Below are 19,866 nucleotides of genomic sequence, written 5' to 3'. Positions count from 1 at the left end.
TATTGGGTATTATTGTAAAAAAGTGCTGTTAGAGAGTTACAATGTTTCAAAAAAAAAAAGGACATGATATTTAAAAGTAAAGAATGAGTTTCTTATATTTTAAATAATTATTGTTAAGATGTACTAAATAATAAATTATTGTCAAATTTAATTTTAAAAATATACACAAAAAATATGTTTTTGATTTTTTAAAATATTAAAATTATTTCAAATTGGAAAATAGATAGGTATATTAGCACTATTTTTTTATTTTAAATTCAAAATATTATGCATAAAAGAAAAAGAAAAAACAAGAAAAGGATAAGAGAAAAAAAGTAATGGAAAAGTATTATAATTGGAAAAAGGGTAAAGAATCACACTAGTTATAACTTTTTCATGAAAATTTTCATATTATGCTTACCAATCTTTGGCCTACTACTCTACTAACAACGTTGTGCGGTGGCAGAGGACGGAAATGTACAACGCAAAAGTACTTTGGAGTTCCTCGAGGCTATTAAAAGATGTGATTTGGAAAGGGCAAAGATTCTGTTGAGGGCCGACCGGCTTTCAGCCAATACCGAAGTTCGGGCCATGGGTAATCTCTCGGTCTTCGATTTCGCAATCTTCGAAGGTCAGCTGGAAGTGATTGATGAATTTGTGAGCGAAATGGCAGAGGAAAACCTGGGAACGAAAAATCACCATGGTAACACGGTTCTTCACTATGTCGCCTTGTGCTCTGCAAACACCGAGATTGCCCAAAGATTGATCACAAAGGACAAGGAATTACTTCCTATTCAAAATTGAGAAGGGGATATTCCACTCAATTTTGCATGTTTGGCAGGCCATAAAGATATGACTCAATATCTATACAGCATGACCAGACCAAGATTTCTAATCGAAGAAGAAAACAAACGTCAGGCAGTGTTGGTCGTCCGTCACTGTATTAGGAACAAATTGTTTGGTAAGAGTGACATATAGGTTATAAACACAAACAATTCTTTATTTAATGTATATTGTCACGGGGTATATAATTTTTTTTTTCTATATCACCACTTCACCAGATGTTGCTTTGGATCTGCTTCTTGAATGTCCACAATTAGCATTTGCTGAGGTAGATGGAATGAATGCTGTTTCAGTACTATCCTCTCAACCTTCTGCATTTCCTAGTGGCAATCGGCTCTCATTTTGGCAACGCTGGATCTATTCTTGTTAGTATCACTTCTCTCTTCTTCTATTACATTAGTTTTCAATCAAATTTCTCTAATAATTAAGATAATCCTTTTTGCAAATTATATTTCACCAAAAATTGACAAATAAGTTAAAAGTTATTATTTCTTCTTTTTCTTTTCCCATTTGACAATTTTAATTTTACAAACAAGTAACTATGGTTATTCATATAGTTTTTTTATGGATACGGATCAGTACGTCAATGGAAAGAAATATATGAGCAATCTTTATTACATGAATAAAGTTTATAATAAAAGAAAACAAAAATAAAAAAAATTACTGCTTTCAGTTAGCTAAATGTATAAATTAAAGAAAGAAAAATGAAGAACAACTAAACGCAGAAAAGAAAATGCAAAAGACTTTCAAAGAATGGATGAGTTTGCACCTAAGAAACAAAAAGTGGTGTATTTATAATACATCACAATATAATTTAACAACAATAATGAAATAGTTCACTGTCGTTGCAGGTTTAAAGGTAAAAGCATCAGATTTAAAGAGAAAACAACCCACGAGTGAAGACGAAGTTCGTATAAATACTTATCAAGTACAAGATCAAAAGAAAATGAAAAACTTCGCAATGCAAGGTATGTTTTATTTTGTGACTTGAATTGCAATACACTTCATTCTTTGACAATATTTGATATTTTGATAGTAAAAAAATTATTTTAAGAAAAAAAAAGTTTAATTTAAAAGATTTCTTTTGTGACATGTGTGTAGCTAATTTACCAAACGTTATTTTAGCTTCCCTTTACAACATTTTTTAAGAAACAGCTCTACTCGAGCAATGCTTCTAATGAAAGCTTTAGCTAGATCGGCTCTCAGTTATATATTTATTAATTATAAATTAATTTTGGTCTGAGTGTCTTTTCTCAATGAGACATCTTAACATCAAAACTTAAGATTTCAATTTGAAGGTCTCAAAGTCAAATCTTATGACAAGAAGATTTGTGAAATGGCAGAACAGATCTTATATGTAAAAGAAATGTTAACTTTTTTATACAGTTGATGAAGAAATTGGAATCTCAAATCGTTATTTTTCCATTTTTCCTTAGCTCAAATCTTCAACGAAATAATTATAGCCTCAAGTTGCTCAAAGTTTATATTCTTTACATCGGTCTGTCTAAGTCAGAAAATGGGTTGAATTGTGCAGTTGCAAGGCACACACTTGGATTGTGGTCAAATCTCTTAAAATTCTTTGGTATGTTACTTGATCACTTTTATTTTTTTCTTCATATATTTTCAACTCTTGTTCTAGCAACCATTTCTTCTATTATAGTAATTAGTTAAAACCTATATTTATTTATGTAGGAATGAAGCACATATATGATTTAAAGCAGGCCCATGTCCATGCCCATGTGCTTCTGCTTCTGATGTCTGAGGAGATAGCTAAATTAGATTTTGCAAAAGTCCATGAAAATTCCGTGCATCAAGCAATCATGAACGCTGCTCAGCGAGGGATGACGGAATTCATTGTCGAAATCATCAAACGTAATCTAGATTTATTGGTGACTAAGGACGTGGACGATAGAGACATGTTCAAGATTGCAGTCGCACATCGACAAGAAAAAGTTTTTAACCTCATTTATGGGCTTGATACTAAGAAGCAACTTTTTCTTCCTTTCGTTGATAAGCTCGACAATAGTATGTTCCATGTGGCAGGGAAACTATCATCCGAATCTCAGGTTAAGCTTGAACAAATCTCAGGATCAGCTCTGCAAATGCAAAGAGAACTACAATGGTTCAAGGTCATCATCTCTCTCTCTCTTATAATTCCTCAGCTTCAACTCTTTTTTTTTCTGATTGCATGCTTATTTATCATTTGTGAGTTTTAATGCCTTTTTTTTTTTTTTTTGCTCGGTAGTTTTAATGCTATTTAATATGCATGCAACAAAAACTTGACAAACACTTGTTGGGGTAAAATAATAAATAATTATTAAAAATGTTACATAAATTATTGAAAATAATACTTCAATAATTTCTTAAAATGTGCTTTTAAAAATTATAACTACTTTTTAAATCCTACATCTAGGAAAAAGAAGGAAAATTTTATTTACCCTTTTTTGTATCAAACAAAAAGGAAAGAAATAATTTGACAAACAAATAACGCAAAAAGATTGAACAATTAGCTTTTATAAGATATTTAACTTCTGAAAATTAAATCACATAATATTATTAAAAAAATAATATTTCATTTACATATTACAAACAATTTGTTAAATAAACATATAATATAAAATGTCTCTAATTATAGTTTTTTGTAAGTATTCCTTTATAAATAAAAAGAAAGAAACAAGGAAAAAAGGGGAAATTAGAAAGATTCATAATGTTTATTTTTATTTATTATCTAAAAGCTTGATTTTTTCATTCGTTATCTATTGAATTTGTTTCAAATTATGTTAACAAGCTGTTAAAATATGGAAAAATGTGGACAAATTTTGGCATGTGGCACTTAGATAAATATACGTGTGATAAATTCTGTCTATATAATTTTATCAGTAGCTTAATAAATAGATATATTTAAAACAAATTCAAAAAATTATGAATAAACAAATTGAGTCTTTTAGATTGAGAAAGAAAATAGAATATCGTGAAAGTCACCAACGAATGAACTATATCATTTACTCAAGTATGTAATGTATAATGAAAAAATAAATATGAAAAAGAAAATAAATTTGAGAAATATGTTGACTTTAATATATAACTATTTTTATTTCATTGAAGTTAAATTATGCTAATATCCTTTCTCAATCCAAAAAGGACAAGAAAATATGTCATCTAAGTTTTATTAGTTGTATGAATTATGAATACAGGAGGTGGAAAGCATTATACCCCCTATGTATAAAGAATATAGAAATAAAAGAGGAGAAACTCCTTATGAAGCATTTGATCAAAGCCATGCGAAATTGGTGAAAGAAGGGGAGAAATGGATGAAGGATAGAGCACAATCCTCTTCGGTTGTTGGCACTCTTATCATCACCATTATGTTTGCTGCTCTTTTTACTGTTCCTGGAGGCCCTAATCAAGAGACCGGTGTTCCCATACTCTTAAGGAAAAAACATTTTAGGGTATTCGTAATATCGGATGCTATTTCTCTCTCTGCTTCGACCACTTCGATGTTGATATTCGTTGGTATCCTCACATCACGATATACAGCACACGATTTCCTCATATCCTTACCCAACAAATTGATCATTAGACTTTCCTTCCTCTTCATTTCTATTGCAGCAATGATGGTAGCTTTCTCCTCAACTGTCTTTATCATGCTAAAGGGCCAATTAGAGATTATTATTCCAATCGTTGTGCTAGTTGGCTTTCCAATCGGTCTCTTTGTATGGTTGCAATTTCCACTCCTTGCTAAGATTTTTATCTCAACTTATGGACCAGGGATCTTTGATAAGAAAATGAAGAAATGGCTCTAGATAACTATAGATATATATTTATATATGTTTTCCAAAGGATGTGTTGAATTGTGATTGTAAGTGACTAATTTTATGTTTGGTTTCAATTTTCAAGGACATGTGTCATGAGTCAACCTTGTATAGGGCTATGACAAGGTAGAATTCCTTAGGAGACTAAGTCTTTTATACCTCTAAGGGAGATGTTCCCCTTTCAAACATTGTAATGGTTTTTGGTAACATCGTTAGAAATACTTGTTAAGTCTTTATAAGAAAGACCCTTTAGAAAAAGAATGTTCTTATTTCAAGCATTATAATGGTTATTGGTGAAATATTTATAAAATCTTGTAAACTCTTTATAGAGGGTAAATAGTCGGCAAGTTATTGGACTGTCTCACTGGTTCAGGTGTGTTTGTGGCTAACCATCTAGGGTTGCCCCTATGGTCCGATGATGGCATGTTCCTTCTCTTAGTCCCTCTGTATATATAACATTCGATATGCCCCTTTGATTTTAATGTTATTTTTCATGATTTAACTCGTAACTATTATTTATGTTGTTCAGATATAATCGAGCAATTGATTAATTTGAGTGAAAGCGTCCATTCAAGCACCGCACAAAATATCATATACTTAAACGAAAAAAGTGTAGTCCGTGACAACATGGATGGAGAGCATTAAACTCCCCAGCCCCCTTTTATTTTCTGTTACAGTTTCCTGTTACCAAAAATTGGACAAGCCTGGATCAAATATTGAAAAAAAGTATGAGAGTTTAGCAATGGTGTTTCAATATATGAAAACAACTTCAGCAAGTTTTCCAGAGATAAGTAATTTCCAAAGTGCAGGAACCATTACGCGCAGCTCTTCACGTCTGATTCTTCCACCAGCCACTCTGATTAGCAGTTGCAGGACTTCAAACACTTGGCAAATAAAGTCACATCTGGCATGCAGCCATGGTTGTAAAAAGTTGTTGTGTTATTCAACTTTTGGATTGGGGCCGACGAAGAAAACAATGGGCCTAAAGAATTGTGCAAAAGAAAAGCCGTCAAACCCATTTTATTAACAAATAATTGCTTCAGAATAGAAGTTGCTTTCGTAGTGCATGTCATTGCAAAGCCTATTGGCCCCATACAGTTATGGACTTCCATTAAGTTTCATTTTATGAAATGAGAATATTAATATCATCTTTTACTCCTAATAGTCCCTGAGACAGTGCTCGGGATTAAGAGTTTGAGATTCTAATTTAAAATTTTTGGATTAGAAATATTGAAAAGAGTAAAATAATGAGATGAAAAGATCCATCAATGAATACAACAAACCATTGGACGACGTGATATCACCTGACAACTAATGTAACACACAAGTATAATTTCGAGCCATGTCATTTACCACATATACAAAATATATCACGTAACATTGAATCTAAATATTTCATTAACATTAAAAGTTTATTTACATACAAATCAAAGAACTTTTTCACATAAATGCAATAGTTCCAGAGCTTTTTTAATATTTAAACATTTATTATTTCAATTTTCGTACTTTATCTAATACCAATTCACTGCATTATTCATTAAAAAAAAAAAACCAATTTGCTTTATTTTTAAAGCAAATACTACACCTTTTACCATACCAAAATATAGGGCACCAATATTTCCACATTTTCAAAATTTTGCTACCTCCCTCTTCCAATTATCCTTCTCTATACACAACATTTTTTTAGTAAAATGTAAACAATAAATAAATAAATAAGTAAAAAAGGAATTTGTCAGCATTGGAAAATTATTTTTGTTTTTCTTTTTGGGTTTTTTTTTTTCAGCTCCTACCATTAAGTAGTTATGACCTGTCAATCCCATCCCCTCTACAAAGTTGAGATCACTTGGATACACTGAGCTACAACAACATTGTTTTACAAATAAAAGAATTGAACATTAGGGACAAGAAAAATTTACATATACACATCATTCTCATCCTTCACAATATCCAGGGAGTTTAGTTCAGCCAACAGTCGATAATACTCGCGCTGAACCTCACCGACTTCGCTTCTAAGCTTTTCGACCTGCTCGAGCAAAAGGATGTTTCTTATCAGTTCGGTCAAATTCAGGAACAAAGCAAGACTTTGGATGCCAGAACAGACAGCCAAAACTGCCTGTTCCATTTAAGTTTATTACCTTGATGTTAAGTTCCTCCCTTCTCTTCTCATATTCCGAGCATCTGAAACACGAAAAGTAAACCTCTGGTTATCAACTGAAAGGTTATTGCTAGTGGTTATCATGTACGTATGAATTTTATTTTCTTTTACAAACTTCTAAAACCATTGCATCAAGTAAAAAATGTGGATAAATATAGAACACTCACTTTGCACGCAGTTTTTTGTTTTCTTGCATCAAGTAAATAGTTTCTTGATCTTTCGAGTGATTTGCAGTAGTATCGACAGGCTAGAGGGAAAAAAAGCACAAAATGGTTAAGCAACAGAAATCCATTTGTTAAAAGATGCAACAGATAGATACTACTATGAGTAAGCAGAAGAAAACCAAATGTCATGTCACCAAGGTAAGAAGGAACTGAATCCTTAGGGTAATTGCCCCATGCAACAGCTAATTAAATAGCAAGAATTGGGTAGAGAACTCATATATGAGCAGGAACAATGGAAGGATTTGCATGCATGCCGTTTAAAATTTCAAATTTGCTTTGAAGCATAGAACAGTGAAGTAAAAGTTGTATGTTGTAGCAGACAATGGACTTATAGAAGGCACCCACAACTCCCTAATTGAATCTCATAGTCTAGAAACTTAAGAAAGTATGCTCTCTACACAGACCTGTACAACTGTGTTGGCACTAGTCCCTGCCTGACGTTTCACCTTTTCAAGGTTTGCTAAGTCGCCAGGTTCCTTCCTCTTCGTAGGCAATCCTGCACAATTACAAGGCACCTTGACTAAAAATCAAATCCTTCATATTAGTACCAAAACAAAATCATTATAGCACTTACCTTGCATGCTTCTCCCGTGAGAGTTGGTGATTGATTGCTTCACTCCAACATCTGTACACCCTGTTTTAGCTCTGTCAGCATCCAAGGAAGTTTGATTCAACAGAACAGGTTGTTCTGCACTGCTCTGTCCTGTAAAGTGAGATGAAACATGAGATGCTGCTGGTCGAGACTTTTTCTTGACCTGATACCCAATTAGTCCACAATGATAATCCCTGCAATTGGAAGAATGTGCTTCAGGTAGGCTGTACTGAACTATGCTTAGACCATGAACTACAACCTCATGAAGAGGCCAATTGGTCATTAAAAGAAATTAAGGAAAACACTGGAGATATACAATCTAAAGTATATAAAGGCAAAATCCATACTTCAAAACAAATTTGATCAACTATCAAATTGAATCACATACAAATACAAGCATGGGAACATATATTTTTTTCTCAAAACAGTAATAGAAAATAACAGTACATAGTTTTCATCCAAAAACATACAAACATAACATGGTAGAAAATGTGTAGTTCATCTCATAAACAGCCATGGTAGGCACCCAATACTCAGAGCAAATGGAACCACGAGACTAATTAGATAAGCAGAAAAGCAGGAGTAACAGGAAGCAACGTTAAGTGGGAGAAACAATAAGCTATGAACTTTTCATGTAATTTAGACATTAAAGAATAGATTACCAATATTCCCATGTCATTTCCTTCAAGCGACCTTCAAGCTTCTGAAAAAGGGAAGTTCTCTCAAAATCTTGTTTGTTATGAGTTGGCTCAACAAAATTAGCTTCCAAAACACCTGAAAGAATAAAACAACTCATTTGGTGAGTGCTAACTAAGATTTTAGGCGGAATTAACCTATGATAGAGAAAAAAGGAACCAGATATCAATGAGTGAATATATTTGTAGGCTTCTTACCAACCACACCTCTACCCCTACTGTCTGAATAGCTAACAACCTGCCAAAATGGCTGCAAAAGAAGAAATAGGGAAAAGACAATAGTTTAAGAAATCCTCCATGGTCACTTGAAAAGAAAATGTGTAATATCTATCACATGCAGCAGAATAAGTTTCCTCCTTAAAGACATCCAGGCATGTGACATTAATCACATCTACGAGAACAAGTTTCCTCTTTCAAGACACCTAGCCGTGGACACATGCATATGGCAATGCAAAATGCAAATATAATTATAATATCCCTGCACCCAGTAAATTCCCAGTTTTCTCATTCAAAACAAATGCACATAAGCATCATAAGACAGAAATGAAAGTCCATTTTGTTAAAGAAATAATAGGAAAAGTTTATTTATGATCTGGGCAATCATTCACTTTATGAAAGTTACCAGAATTAGACGGTTCTTGTGGTAGACGCAAAAGCCATGGATATTAACTTGTGGAGCTTCTTTAAGAAAACCAATTGTACATACAACCGTACCCTGCACAATTAAACCAGAAAGCAGAAATGTCAATACATGGTAAAGTCATAGAAACATGTAAGGCAATCAGCATCAAAGGATGCATGCAATACAATCATATCAACAAAAGCAACTTCCATAAATTCTCATCTGCAGCTCCCAACAAATGAAACCTGACAGTTGGGGTTAAATTACAGAGGATAGTTATTTTGGACATCAACCAAATTTTGGCTACTAACTTGAGGTGCAACATTGGAAAGGGAACTATTGTGGTTTATACAGTTCATTAGTTTCCAATGAAGATAAACAATGATAAACAACAAGGATAAGGCGTGGAACAAGTAATAGTACCTCCACAGATCCAAAGCTTTGAGGCCTATACAAGATATATTCTATAAATTTGAGATCATCAGCTATGTTATGATGCTCGACAATTTCCCCACGCAATATTATCCTGAAAGTGTCAGGAATTCGCAAGTACAAGATCGACAAATATACCTGTATGGTGAGACAGAATTAAAATATGAATCCTTTTACTTGTAAATTTAATATACAATAACAACACAAAGAAACTATGGACTCACACGAAGAGAAATATGATAACGGCTAGCAATGTGTTGTTCATTTACAGCTTTCCAAGCAGGGATTGTGTTGACTTTTTTGGTGTCTCCACTAATGCGAATATCCTGCAACCAGAATCATAAGATTTCATTTGAAAGATATTGCAACATATTCAGAGAGAGAGAGAAGGAGAGGATGCAAAAAGAAATTTCAACCTTTGGATCAGAATCAAAGTCTAGCTCCGAATCCCGATCATTATTGAGCCATAAATTGTAGATAATAATTTTTGTGCCATGGGAACCAATGTCATCAAACTGCAATTAGATGGAGGTACATGTGAAGCTAGTGAGATGAGAACAACTTTAAAGACCAAAACATTTCATGAAATGTCAATTAAGATTAGTTACACTGCAAGAAATTTGGTCTGCGCTCCACTTCTCAAGTCAAGGTGCTTGCATAAATTCAAAGTATATTTACTTATTTTCAATTTGAAGTGAAAAAAAATTAATAAATATCCAAACCATTAACATGTAATTCAAGAAGTTATTTAATTGTTTAAGGGAAATTAAGGTGACAACACTACCAAAATAATTCCAAAATCATAACAAGAACAACAATACATAAATCGTTTACTAGATATTAGGGTTAGTTATATGAGTTGAACCAAGTATGAGCCAACTCAATCTGTATCATATCAAAGTCTCAAGTCCATGTTTGTGCTTCATCAAAATAATACCAAACATCAAATTTAAGTCAACCTTTGTTTATTTAATTAATTTTGCAATTATAAATATATTACAAAAAGAAAACAGCACAATTAGCTTGCAAGTCACTCAAGCCAAGTATAAAAAACTTTGAAGTCAAATCTAGAATTTGTCAATCAACAAGTTTAGAATTATTTTTCAAGTAAAGCTCAGATAGCTTGCAAATAGGCTTGATTTGCTTACACCATACTGTGGTACTCAATTTAAGGAATATCCTTAATTCAACAAATAAAAGTTTTTTTCTGTTTCTTTTCTCCAATTTTTTTTTTTTTTTTGTAATTTCAATAGTTTCTTTGGTCTTCCCTTCTCTCTTTTGATATGGGCATATTATATTAAGTCACATTTTCTAATAAGAATATTTGCAAGTCTTTGTATCTCACACACCCCGACCACTTTTAGCATGTCTCTTTCATTTTTTCTCCCATTAGTACTATGCCACCTTCATCTAGATATACTTGCATTGATCATTTTCAATATGGACATACATCCATTATATCATTCTCGTCTCGGATATACTCATTATCTAAAAACATTAATATTTAGTTGTCAATCATTTAATGCAATAAAGTACTATATGAAATTTTCTCTTGAGATTTTCCAAATCACAAGGACTAACTCAAATTTTGACACTCCAATATCATTTATAGTTTTACTAAACTTGTAGTCCTTGCACTCAGTTCTAGACCTATTTAATGAGAAAACCCTTTGCCTTCAAAGTTCTCTTCACAACTCAAGCTTAGGATTAATCTTTGCTCTATAAATATATTCTACAATTTAGTCTCCTGAGTAAATCCTTCTATTCCCAGGGAAAAAGATAAACACTTGAAATTTTATCCTTGGTATAAACTTGTTGCTGTTACAAAGTAGTCAATCAACCCCACAATAGTAATTATGCCAATTACCAATAATACATGTTCTTTAGGGTGAAAATATCACAATATAAACTCATTTCTTCTCCAACATCAATGAACACCATGTCTATGTCTTTGTTTACTACTAATCTCTCCATCAAACATCACAACTAGATAAATAGCTTCCATAGTCAAAGTTCCTAGCACAAATCCAACTTTAGTCTCCAAGACACTAGTCTTAAAATTAACTTTAGCTTGACCATGCTATCCTACGAGTTTATATAGCACAAGTCATCAATTTGATACCACTTAGACATAATTCTATGTTAGTCTCACATAAACTTGTCAAATTACTCATTCTCCACACATTGAACAATTTCTTGGTCCACAAATTTTAGAACTAGTAAAGAAAAATTTTCACTTTGTTATATACTTCCACACCTTCAGAGGGGTGCCATGAGATTGATTTACTTTTCCACACCCTTCATGTTTAAAACCTTCTTTAAAACCATTACTTTTCAACTTTATCAATAAAAAGCACGCTTTCTTGTTCTTCCTCTCAAATACTCAATTCCTGCCAAATTGTATTGCAATAACATCCAAAGCAACAAACTTTTTAATCTTCATTCTTAAGCACTTAAATCTCCATCTCTTTCTCCCTCTTATGCTTGTACCCACCTATAGAAATGCTTGAAAGCCATAGTTTACTCTTCACCTACTGCATTCATAAAGATCAATATGTATTTCTTGCAGTTTTCTTTGTTTCTAGATTCATGCAAAAGTATATAGCCAGTCCTTTAACTTTGATAAGTTCTTGCACCTCCTTTTCTACCACCAGCATTCTTTATGTGATAAAGCACCCTCTCATTTAATTCTCCTAAAACTTAGCTTCCCCATTCATATAGAAAGTAACTTGTTCATACAGCAGAAAAGTACCTTGTTAAAAAAACCTTTTCTTTCCCTTTAAAACCAATTATTCTCTCCCTTTCTCAAATCCCATTATCCAAGTTGGATATTGAACATTTGCTTGTACTCTTTCATTTTTAACTTAACATGGGAATTGATAATCACTAACCTATGTTAGGTAGTCAAGCTTTCTCTTGAAATGACTTTGCAATCTTTACATGATTTTTTGTACTTTTTCCTTATAAGAAAAATATCATGAAAATATAAAATTAATTTTAAAAAACAGCCAGCAAAAAATACTATAGCTAACAGGAAAATAACATACATACCAAATTAACCAACCAGGTTTTGCAAATGTTATGTTCGGTACTTTTTCCTTATAAGAAAAATATTATAAAAATATAAATTAATTTTAAAAAACACCCAGCAAAAAATACTATAGCTAAGAGGAAACTGTTATACATACCAAATTAACCAAGTTTTGCAATGTTAATGCAGCAATAATAACCATTAACAATTGTAAGAAGGAAATAAAATCACAAAAAAAGAAAAAGGAAGAAGAAATGCACGATGCCTACTTGCTTCAAAAGCTCAGCCTCTGTTGAATATGGAGACCATTGCAACAAAATGGAAAGATTAGACACAAAATGTTCTCTACCATGCAACACATCCAGCATGCCAGTTGACACATTAAGCTCATAATCCACCTGCAGTTTGCACAAAGATCTTATAGTGGGCACTGGAAACTCATAAACTCAAATAGAGAGAGGATGCTCACCATAGGTACTACTATTCTATCATGGCCTGTTCTTGTCAAGAATGTATAAGAGAGGAGACCAATGCTTTGAGTCAATGACCTAATCATGGAATAAAGGGCATTAACCATTTAAAAGTGGCAATGCATGTGTGTTTAAAGACAAAAACATAAATACATGTAAATTGTTCTCCATATACACCGAAGATACAAGAAAAGCTTTCTTTATTAGGTGTCACATCCCAGGCTCATGCATAACTTTATGGACTTGAATCACATGAATTAAGACTTAAATCTGGACTATTAGTTATTAATAACTTGAACTTATATACAAATCATCTATCCCACCCTTTTTCATTGTGGGATGGCTACCAGACTCTATACATGCAAAACTCAATTCCTAGTCAAGGCCCACACCTCATATATTGAACCAAGATTACACAAGGACACAAGAACTCCTACCATAATTTCCCAAACTATAAATCATGCATGCTGTGATAGATTCATATCAAAAATAATGCCTCGAGCCCATCACCGCTAACTCAACAACTTTCAGACGTTGATCCACATGACTTACAAGAGCCTAAACTCAAGTTGGTAGAAAATAGTCTCTTGAAGTCTCGAACCCTTCTTTGCAACCCATCTATCTCACTACTTTTTAATGTGGGACAAAGAATCAGATTAGGCAAATAAGTTCTTTAAAATAAAGAAAAGTTAAAACAACATTTTCCTTCTTAGTCTTTAAAGGCAACACAAAATCATTTATAGCCCTATTATTTGGCTCCTTTTATTGTACCCAAATATGCCCTTATTCTATGATTTTTACCAAGATAACCCCTTATATGTGACCTTAACAGTCACGAAAGACAAGGCCAATTGACATTCTTCACACCTGTGGCAGATGACGTGACTTTTCTAACGTAATGAAATTTGTTGACTGGGACAACCACATCTTGGGCGGGAAATTTTCCCACTCAACCAATTTTACCATGATAGAAAAGTCATGTCAATGCCTACGGGGTGCAAAATATGCCAGCTGGCTATGGGCCTAATGATTGTTAAGGTCATGTGACATCTTTTCATCACATAAGGGCTAATTTGGATACAAATCATAGGATAGGTGTGACATCTTTTCATCAACATAAGGGCTTATTTGGATACAAATCATAGGATAGGAGCTTATCTAGGTACAAAAAATGAATAGGGTCTTATTTAGTATTAACACTAGCATTTTTCCCATTATTAAAAATGATCTTTCATCAGAATTTTATGAAAATGACAACATTGTCCTGTAAACAAATAAACAAGAGTAAAAGTTAATGCTCTACCTATAAGCGAACATACAAGATTAGCAAGAATAATATTTTAATGCATAAGGTAGAAAATGCTTGTGGTATAGGAACCAAACCTATTGTCTAAGTGGCGGCTGAAAACAATGACATCTCCTCCAAGTCTCATAGAACTAGTCTTGAAACCATTGCCATCTGGAAGACCATAACTTTTTTGATAAATATAAAAAGAAGGAACCAACAAAAATTCCAAAGAAAACACGAGATTAATACATTGTCCAATTGCAGATTTTGACTTCTTATCTGAAAATCCAAAGCTCATGCAGCGACGCATTGCTTCAGGGTCCATTCCACCACCATCATCTAATCGATAAGCATCAAGTTTTGGGAAGTAGTAGTTACAAAATTTTTTATTGTAGACAAATTTTATGAAGAAAATAACATAATTGAATTATAAATGAAAAAGATAACCTTAATGGTTTTTATGTGATTGAGACAAAAAATACCTTGAATTAACAATGCTGGACTCCCATCCCTCGGATTTGATGTTTTATCTACAATGACAAAAGTGGCCCCATTTTGGATCTATCCAATTTGAAAGAAGTAGGATGTGAAGTGCAAAACAGTAAGAATTCATCAAGATTGGAAATTGGGAAAGCAATGTAGTACCCTACATAATTGCACATATAGCTACCTACAAAATATCTATTAAAAAGGTACTAATGTGATAGAAAGTACAAGTATGCTTAAATTTCGATCACTTGAATAGGTCAACCATAATTTGAATAAACTCTACAAAAGTGTTTGTCTAGCCTTAGGTCTAGTTAACATATAAGATCTTTACTGTGGCTTTTATCTTATTCAAGTTGGTCTTATTCCCCAATATTAATGATTATATACAAACTAGTCGAATTAGGTTTAGTAAATCTTTGCCACTAATAAGACTTCAAAGTATTGATTGTAACAAAAATTCAAGTTTCTTGATTATAGTTCAATCCATATGAACAATACCCACAACCTGATCTATCTTCCCAATTGTAAACATACATCAATGCCCTTGTTCTACTACTAAAACCTCAAATCCCCTGCAAATTCTCAGACCAATTCCTACAAATTAGACGCACTTATTATATTATTAGATTAGATCCTAGTTCCATGACTGTTTTATCATATAATGTTTTCCCAGAAAACCTCATACAAAGCATTCGCAATACAAGAGAACCAAAATAAAAATTAAAAAAAAAAATGTCGAATAGTCTAAGCTGAAATTCACCTCATCAATGGCATTGTCAAGTAGTTCTGCAATAGCTGCAAACAACAACAAACAAGTAACTAGTGTAATACATGTAAAGTAATTCATTGATAAACGAAAATGGAAGCAGTATCAAAAAGAACTGCACAAGCTAGACATACCACCAAAGGCCCACTTATGCGAAGTGGCATTTGAATGAAGAAACAGCGGGTGAACATGTAGATAATTTTTGCTATCTGTTGTACAAGAATAGAATAAGAAATTAAGAAACATAAACAATCAGGAAAATCACATTTTATTAAAGAGTACAATACTATGGAAACTGATAGCTTCATACTTTGTAGAGTGACCTTGGAACCAAGCCCCCCTTCATAGCTCCCAGCTTTCCAGAATTGTCGACAAACTGGCGCTGGAGACACAGCTGAAGTTGAAGAAACACCTGTATCATCCCCTGGAGACTGGCCTTGTTCCAAAAAACTGGTACTACTTTGACCAGTACTTAAAGCGTTGTTTGAGCTTTTATTTTCTTCAGAAGCTTGTTTTCCTGATTGGGTTTTGTACTTAACAAGCTCAACAGGTTGGAATCTATGGTTATTTTTCTGCTTTGTTGTGCTGCCAACAACAGTTCCAGGCTCCAATTTAACAGGTTTCACATCTACCTCTCCAAGTTCATCATCACTAGACAAGTCCACAATTTCTACACAGTTCATCTCCAAAACTGTAAACAGACATGGAAACACAGAATTCATCTCCTAAGAACATGTTAAAAGAAAAACACATAGAATCATAATGCATGTAAAAAGAAACCCAAATATTCAATTCCCAATAAGCAAGGAAATCAAATACCAAGACATTACAAGAAAAAACATTGAATTTCATTCAAATTACACATGAAAGAAAGGGGCAAATAAATGAAAAAAAAAATAAAAAGAGCTTGGAATAAGTGGAAAGAACAAGCAGGGGACTCTACCTAGGAAAATCTAGCAACTCCTTTTTGGGTGAAAAGATTTAAGGACACAAAACTGGAACAGGAAAAACTGCCCAATTTCTTTCAACTTTCGATCTCCCCAACATCAACCAAATAACATGAACAAAACCAAATAAAAAAACAGACAAAACAGAAAACAACAAACAAACAGGATCTCTGTCTTGGGTTCCCACTCTTTTGATTAAAGGTACTTCCTTCTTTACATTTTGGAAAAAAAAAATTGTTGAAGCCCTAATCCTACAAAAAAAAAAATCCAATATTTCTTTGCTCAAGGGCAAAGAAGGAAAATAAATCAATAAAATAGGCTAAAAGTGACAATCAATTCAAGGGTATAGCTTTAATCTTTGCTCAAGGGCAAAAAAGGACAATAAACCAATAAAAGGGGCTAAAGTGAAAATAAAGGTAGGGGTATAGCTTTAATCTCAATCCCCTTATAGAGGGTATTATTGTTAATTTATATTTTTTTAATATACATTTTTTGATATTTTATTATTTATTAAATAAAAATTTTATATTTGTTTATTGTGTTTTTTAATGATATATCTATTATTTGTACCTTACAGTCACTCTTCAAACATGATTTGAATTTTTTTTTCAATTTTAATGAAATAGCTTAATCTATTTTATTTTTTGTTTCTTCTCACTCAATTTCTAAGATTTCTATTTAAAAACAACCATCACTTCCTCTAAATTAAATCTCATATTTTCTTGCCTTCTCCCTCCCCTTCACTTTTTTGCTTCCTCTCTTTTTAGATTATTTTTTCTTCTTTCAATTATTTCTTTTCACTACTTTGAAATCACAAAACAAATAGTAAAAGAAAAGTAAAAACAAATAAATATATATATATTATACTCTAAACAAGCTTTTAAAAAATTAAAAAATTAAAAAAAATTCTTTTTTTTATCTTCAACATCGTAAAATTTATGTAAATCAAGTTAATGGAGCTAAATTTCTTACTTTAAAATCTGATTGTCTTTGTTAATTAATTTCTCAAGTGATTATAAATGCTACAAACATTGCATATAAGATACAAATACTAAGATAGCTTAAAGTGATGGAAACAATTTAAGTCTAATTTATAATTAATTCTATCCTCTATGATTTAAACTTATAAACAAATATTTTAAATCAGCTATTTAAAAAATTTTACAAATCTGTTGCATAGCGTGAGTACTCTTCTAATCTATTATGAAAATGACAGTTAGAGGGTGAAGGAGTTTGTCAAAACTAATTATTCCGTACCTGAGCAAGGCAGGTTCGAGACTCTTAACTTAGGTTCGAAAAACTTGAATTTCTGTACATGGAGGTCTAAGAGGGTTTTCCATCATTGGTTAATGTAGTGGTATGGCTTGGTTATTTTTGCTTCGGAATCTCACCATTTGTGGTGTGGTGGTATAACTTGATTATTTTTGCTTCAAAATTTTACCGTTTGTGGGGTTTACGTCATAATTTGTCAAGTATTGGTTAATTATTTTCTCAAAATAATAAATTTATTATGAATATACATGTGAATATCCATTGTGTCACTTTTTAAGAGCTCAAATCAAGTCAAGCAATCAAAGCAAACCAAACAAGCCAACAAGCCAGACACAAGAGTATAATTTGATTTGAATTCTTATATTTGATTATGTATATTTAAATTTTGATGTAAATTAGGTTGGATTAGGATTAAGATTTAGCTTGAATATTGTATATTCAAATTAAATATTTTAGCATTATCTTTATCTTGTAAACTTTATCTAGATTAGGGTTTATTACCCTATAAATAAGCTTCTCACTTCATTACTTCATTAACACTTTTCTCTTATAGTTATTCTTTCAAGTTATATTTCACAACACATTATTAGATTGTTTAGTTTTCAAAATCATCTCAAAGTCAAAGTTCCATTTCTTTAAGTTTCAAAAACATTTCAATGGCTGGTTTTTGATATTTGGTTTTAGCAAATCAAATAAGTGACTTGATTTCCCTTTGATGTTTCATCCTTAAAAATCAGTTTCAATGTGAATTTGTTATCATGTAGTATATATCATATTTTGTCTTTTGATTAATTAAATCAAGTTGAGCATGCAAATATATATAGTTATATATAATCACTTTTTTTCTGATTTTTAGAATATGATTTACTCAATACATGATTTCTTTGCTTTGAATTTCGAATATAATTATGCTCAGTATATATAAATATGATTTTAACACTATAAGATTTTGCATAATACATTTTGAATTGAACATATAAAATTAACTTTGTTTTATATTTGTTTTGTAAGAAATAGATGAATACTTTAACCCACCAAAAATGGATAAATACTGTTAACCCACTATAAATGGATGAATAATGTAAAGATACAATAAAAAGAAAAAGGTGGATAGAATAAAAGTAAAATTGAAAATGTCTTATCATCGATGTGGAATGAAAGGCTATTGGTCACGCACTTATTATATGCTGAAATATCTTGTTGAATTTTATCAAGCATCAATGAAAGTTAAAAGAAAAAAATATCAAAATAAATTTTGTTCAAGATGATTTTAATCATGGTCAAATGTATATAACACATCTAAATGTTGCTAATTTTCTTGTCCACTCTAGTGGAGGAATTTATTATTTGATTGGTGATGTAAATATCCAAAAATGAAATTTCTTAATAGTTTGTTAGTGTATTTTAATATAATTCTATTATGAAGACGTTTTTATATGTTCTCATTATATTTAAATGATTTTTTTAAGAAAGAAATATCTATATTCTAATCAATCGTGGTCAACAAACACCTAAAACATTAGACAAAAACAAGTTTGTAGACCTCAAAGGTGGATTATCATAAATTAAACAAGACTTATTTTGAGAAAAAACCCAAATTTGCCATGAAATCTACTAGTCTATTTCTTTCACAAAAACCATTACGAGTTTTCACGTCCCATTCACATTGAAGAAGATTATGTATGGCCTTGATCAAATTTGAATTGGAGCAAAGATGTGACAGAGGAGATGTCATAGCTTGAACTATCAACATACTATCAACTTGAAGATCAATTCTTTTGTATCTCAACTCCTAAGCAAGGGTTACTTGTCAAGCACAGCTCTACAATATGTTTATTATACCATTCTTACATAAGAATGCATGTTTGCTTACTTTGGTACCTTGAAAATCGTTAAAGGACGACAATGTACCAAATGGTACAATTAAATTGAATTAAGCCTCGAACTAGACCAAATAGAGATTTTAAGATGAAATTGAGAATTTTAAAACCCCAGAATGACTTAAAATGGTGATTTGGAATTCGAGGACCGATTTGGAGTCAAATTGAAATTTTCATAACCTAGGGGCAAAATGATCATTTTACCACCCAAGGTTAAAAATTGGAATGTTGGAAGAAGTTTTTGATCAAGATTGACTATTTAGAACATAATTTGAGTTTGAGAAGTGAAGAATTTTAACTCTAGCTATTTTCGAGGATAAGGGCAAAATAGTCATTTTGCCACCCTAGGGGCAAAATTGTAATTTTACA

General features: G+C 31.9%; 2 protein-coding genes across 2 annotated transcripts; one reads left to right on the top strand and one right to left on the bottom strand.

Moving 5' to 3' along the window:
* Positions 1-486: 486 nt before the first annotated feature.
* On the top strand, positions 487-4,935 carry LOC18603942 (uncharacterized). The gene is made up of 6 exons (XM_088804814.1): positions 487-940; positions 1,041-1,187; positions 1,674-1,790; positions 2,357-2,404; positions 2,515-2,951; positions 4,017-4,935. Exons 1-6 carry the CDS (start codon positions 832-834, stop codon positions 4,623-4,625), a joined length of 1,467 nt encoding a protein of 488 aa, XP_088660940.1. The 5' UTR covers positions 487-831; the 3' UTR covers positions 4,626-4,935.
* Positions 4,936-6,351: 1,416 nt separating this feature from the next.
* On the bottom strand, positions 6,352-16,654 carry DMS11 (Histidine kinase-, DNA gyrase B-, and HSP90-like ATPase family protein). The gene is made up of 20 exons (XM_007036209.3): positions 16,342-16,654; positions 15,709-16,089; positions 15,533-15,607; positions 15,393-15,427; positions 14,626-14,704; positions 14,393-14,482; positions 14,239-14,314; positions 12,855-12,933; positions 12,655-12,783; positions 9,771-9,869; positions 9,579-9,680; positions 9,346-9,492; positions 8,923-9,015; positions 8,499-8,550; positions 8,268-8,379; positions 7,588-7,799; positions 7,418-7,509; positions 6,957-7,036; positions 6,770-6,812; positions 6,352-6,657 (listed from the first exon to the last, which is right to left on the bottom strand). The coding sequence occupies exons 2-20, from the start codon at positions 16,079-16,081 to the stop codon at positions 6,547-6,549; spliced, it is 2,079 nt and encodes a 692-aa protein (XP_007036271.3). The 5' UTR covers positions 16,082-16,089; positions 16,342-16,654; the 3' UTR covers positions 6,352-6,546.
* Positions 16,655-19,866: the final 3,212 nt, after the last annotated feature.

This window comes from Theobroma cacao, chromosome 3 (genome assembly GCF_053813885.1).
Source record: "Theobroma cacao isolate CCN51 chromosome 3, ASM5381388v1, whole genome shotgun sequence".
Taxonomy (NCBI): domain Eukaryota; kingdom Viridiplantae; phylum Streptophyta; class Magnoliopsida; order Malvales; family Malvaceae; genus Theobroma; species Theobroma cacao.
Note: the sequence above shows the minus strand (reverse complement) of the source record. Positions and strands in the feature narration are given on the sequence as shown.

Coding starts and splice junctions, on each gene's coding strand:
- DMS11 (XM_007036209.3), bottom strand. CDS start 16,081: ATGAACTGTGTAGAAATTGTGGACTTGTCTAGTGATGATGAACTTGGA. Junction 14,705..15,392: donor TTGACAATGCCATTGATGAG/GTGAATTTCAGC, acceptor CAAATTGGATAG/ATCCAAAATGGGGCCACTTT. Junction 6,658..6,769: donor GGGAGGAACTTAACATCAAG/GTAATAAACTTA, acceptor TTGCTCGAGCAG/GTCGAAAAGCTTAGAAGCGA.
- LOC18603942 (XM_088804814.1), top strand. CDS start 832: ATGACTCAATATCTATACAGCATGACCAGACCAAGATTTCTAATCGAA. Junction 941..1,040: donor TATTAGGAACAAATTGTTTG/GTAAGAGTGACA, acceptor CCACTTCACCAG/ATGTTGCTTTGGATCTGCTT. Junction 1,791..2,356: donor GAAAAACTTCGCAATGCAAG/GTATGTTTTATT, acceptor TGAATTGTGCAG/TTGCAAGGCACACACTTGGA.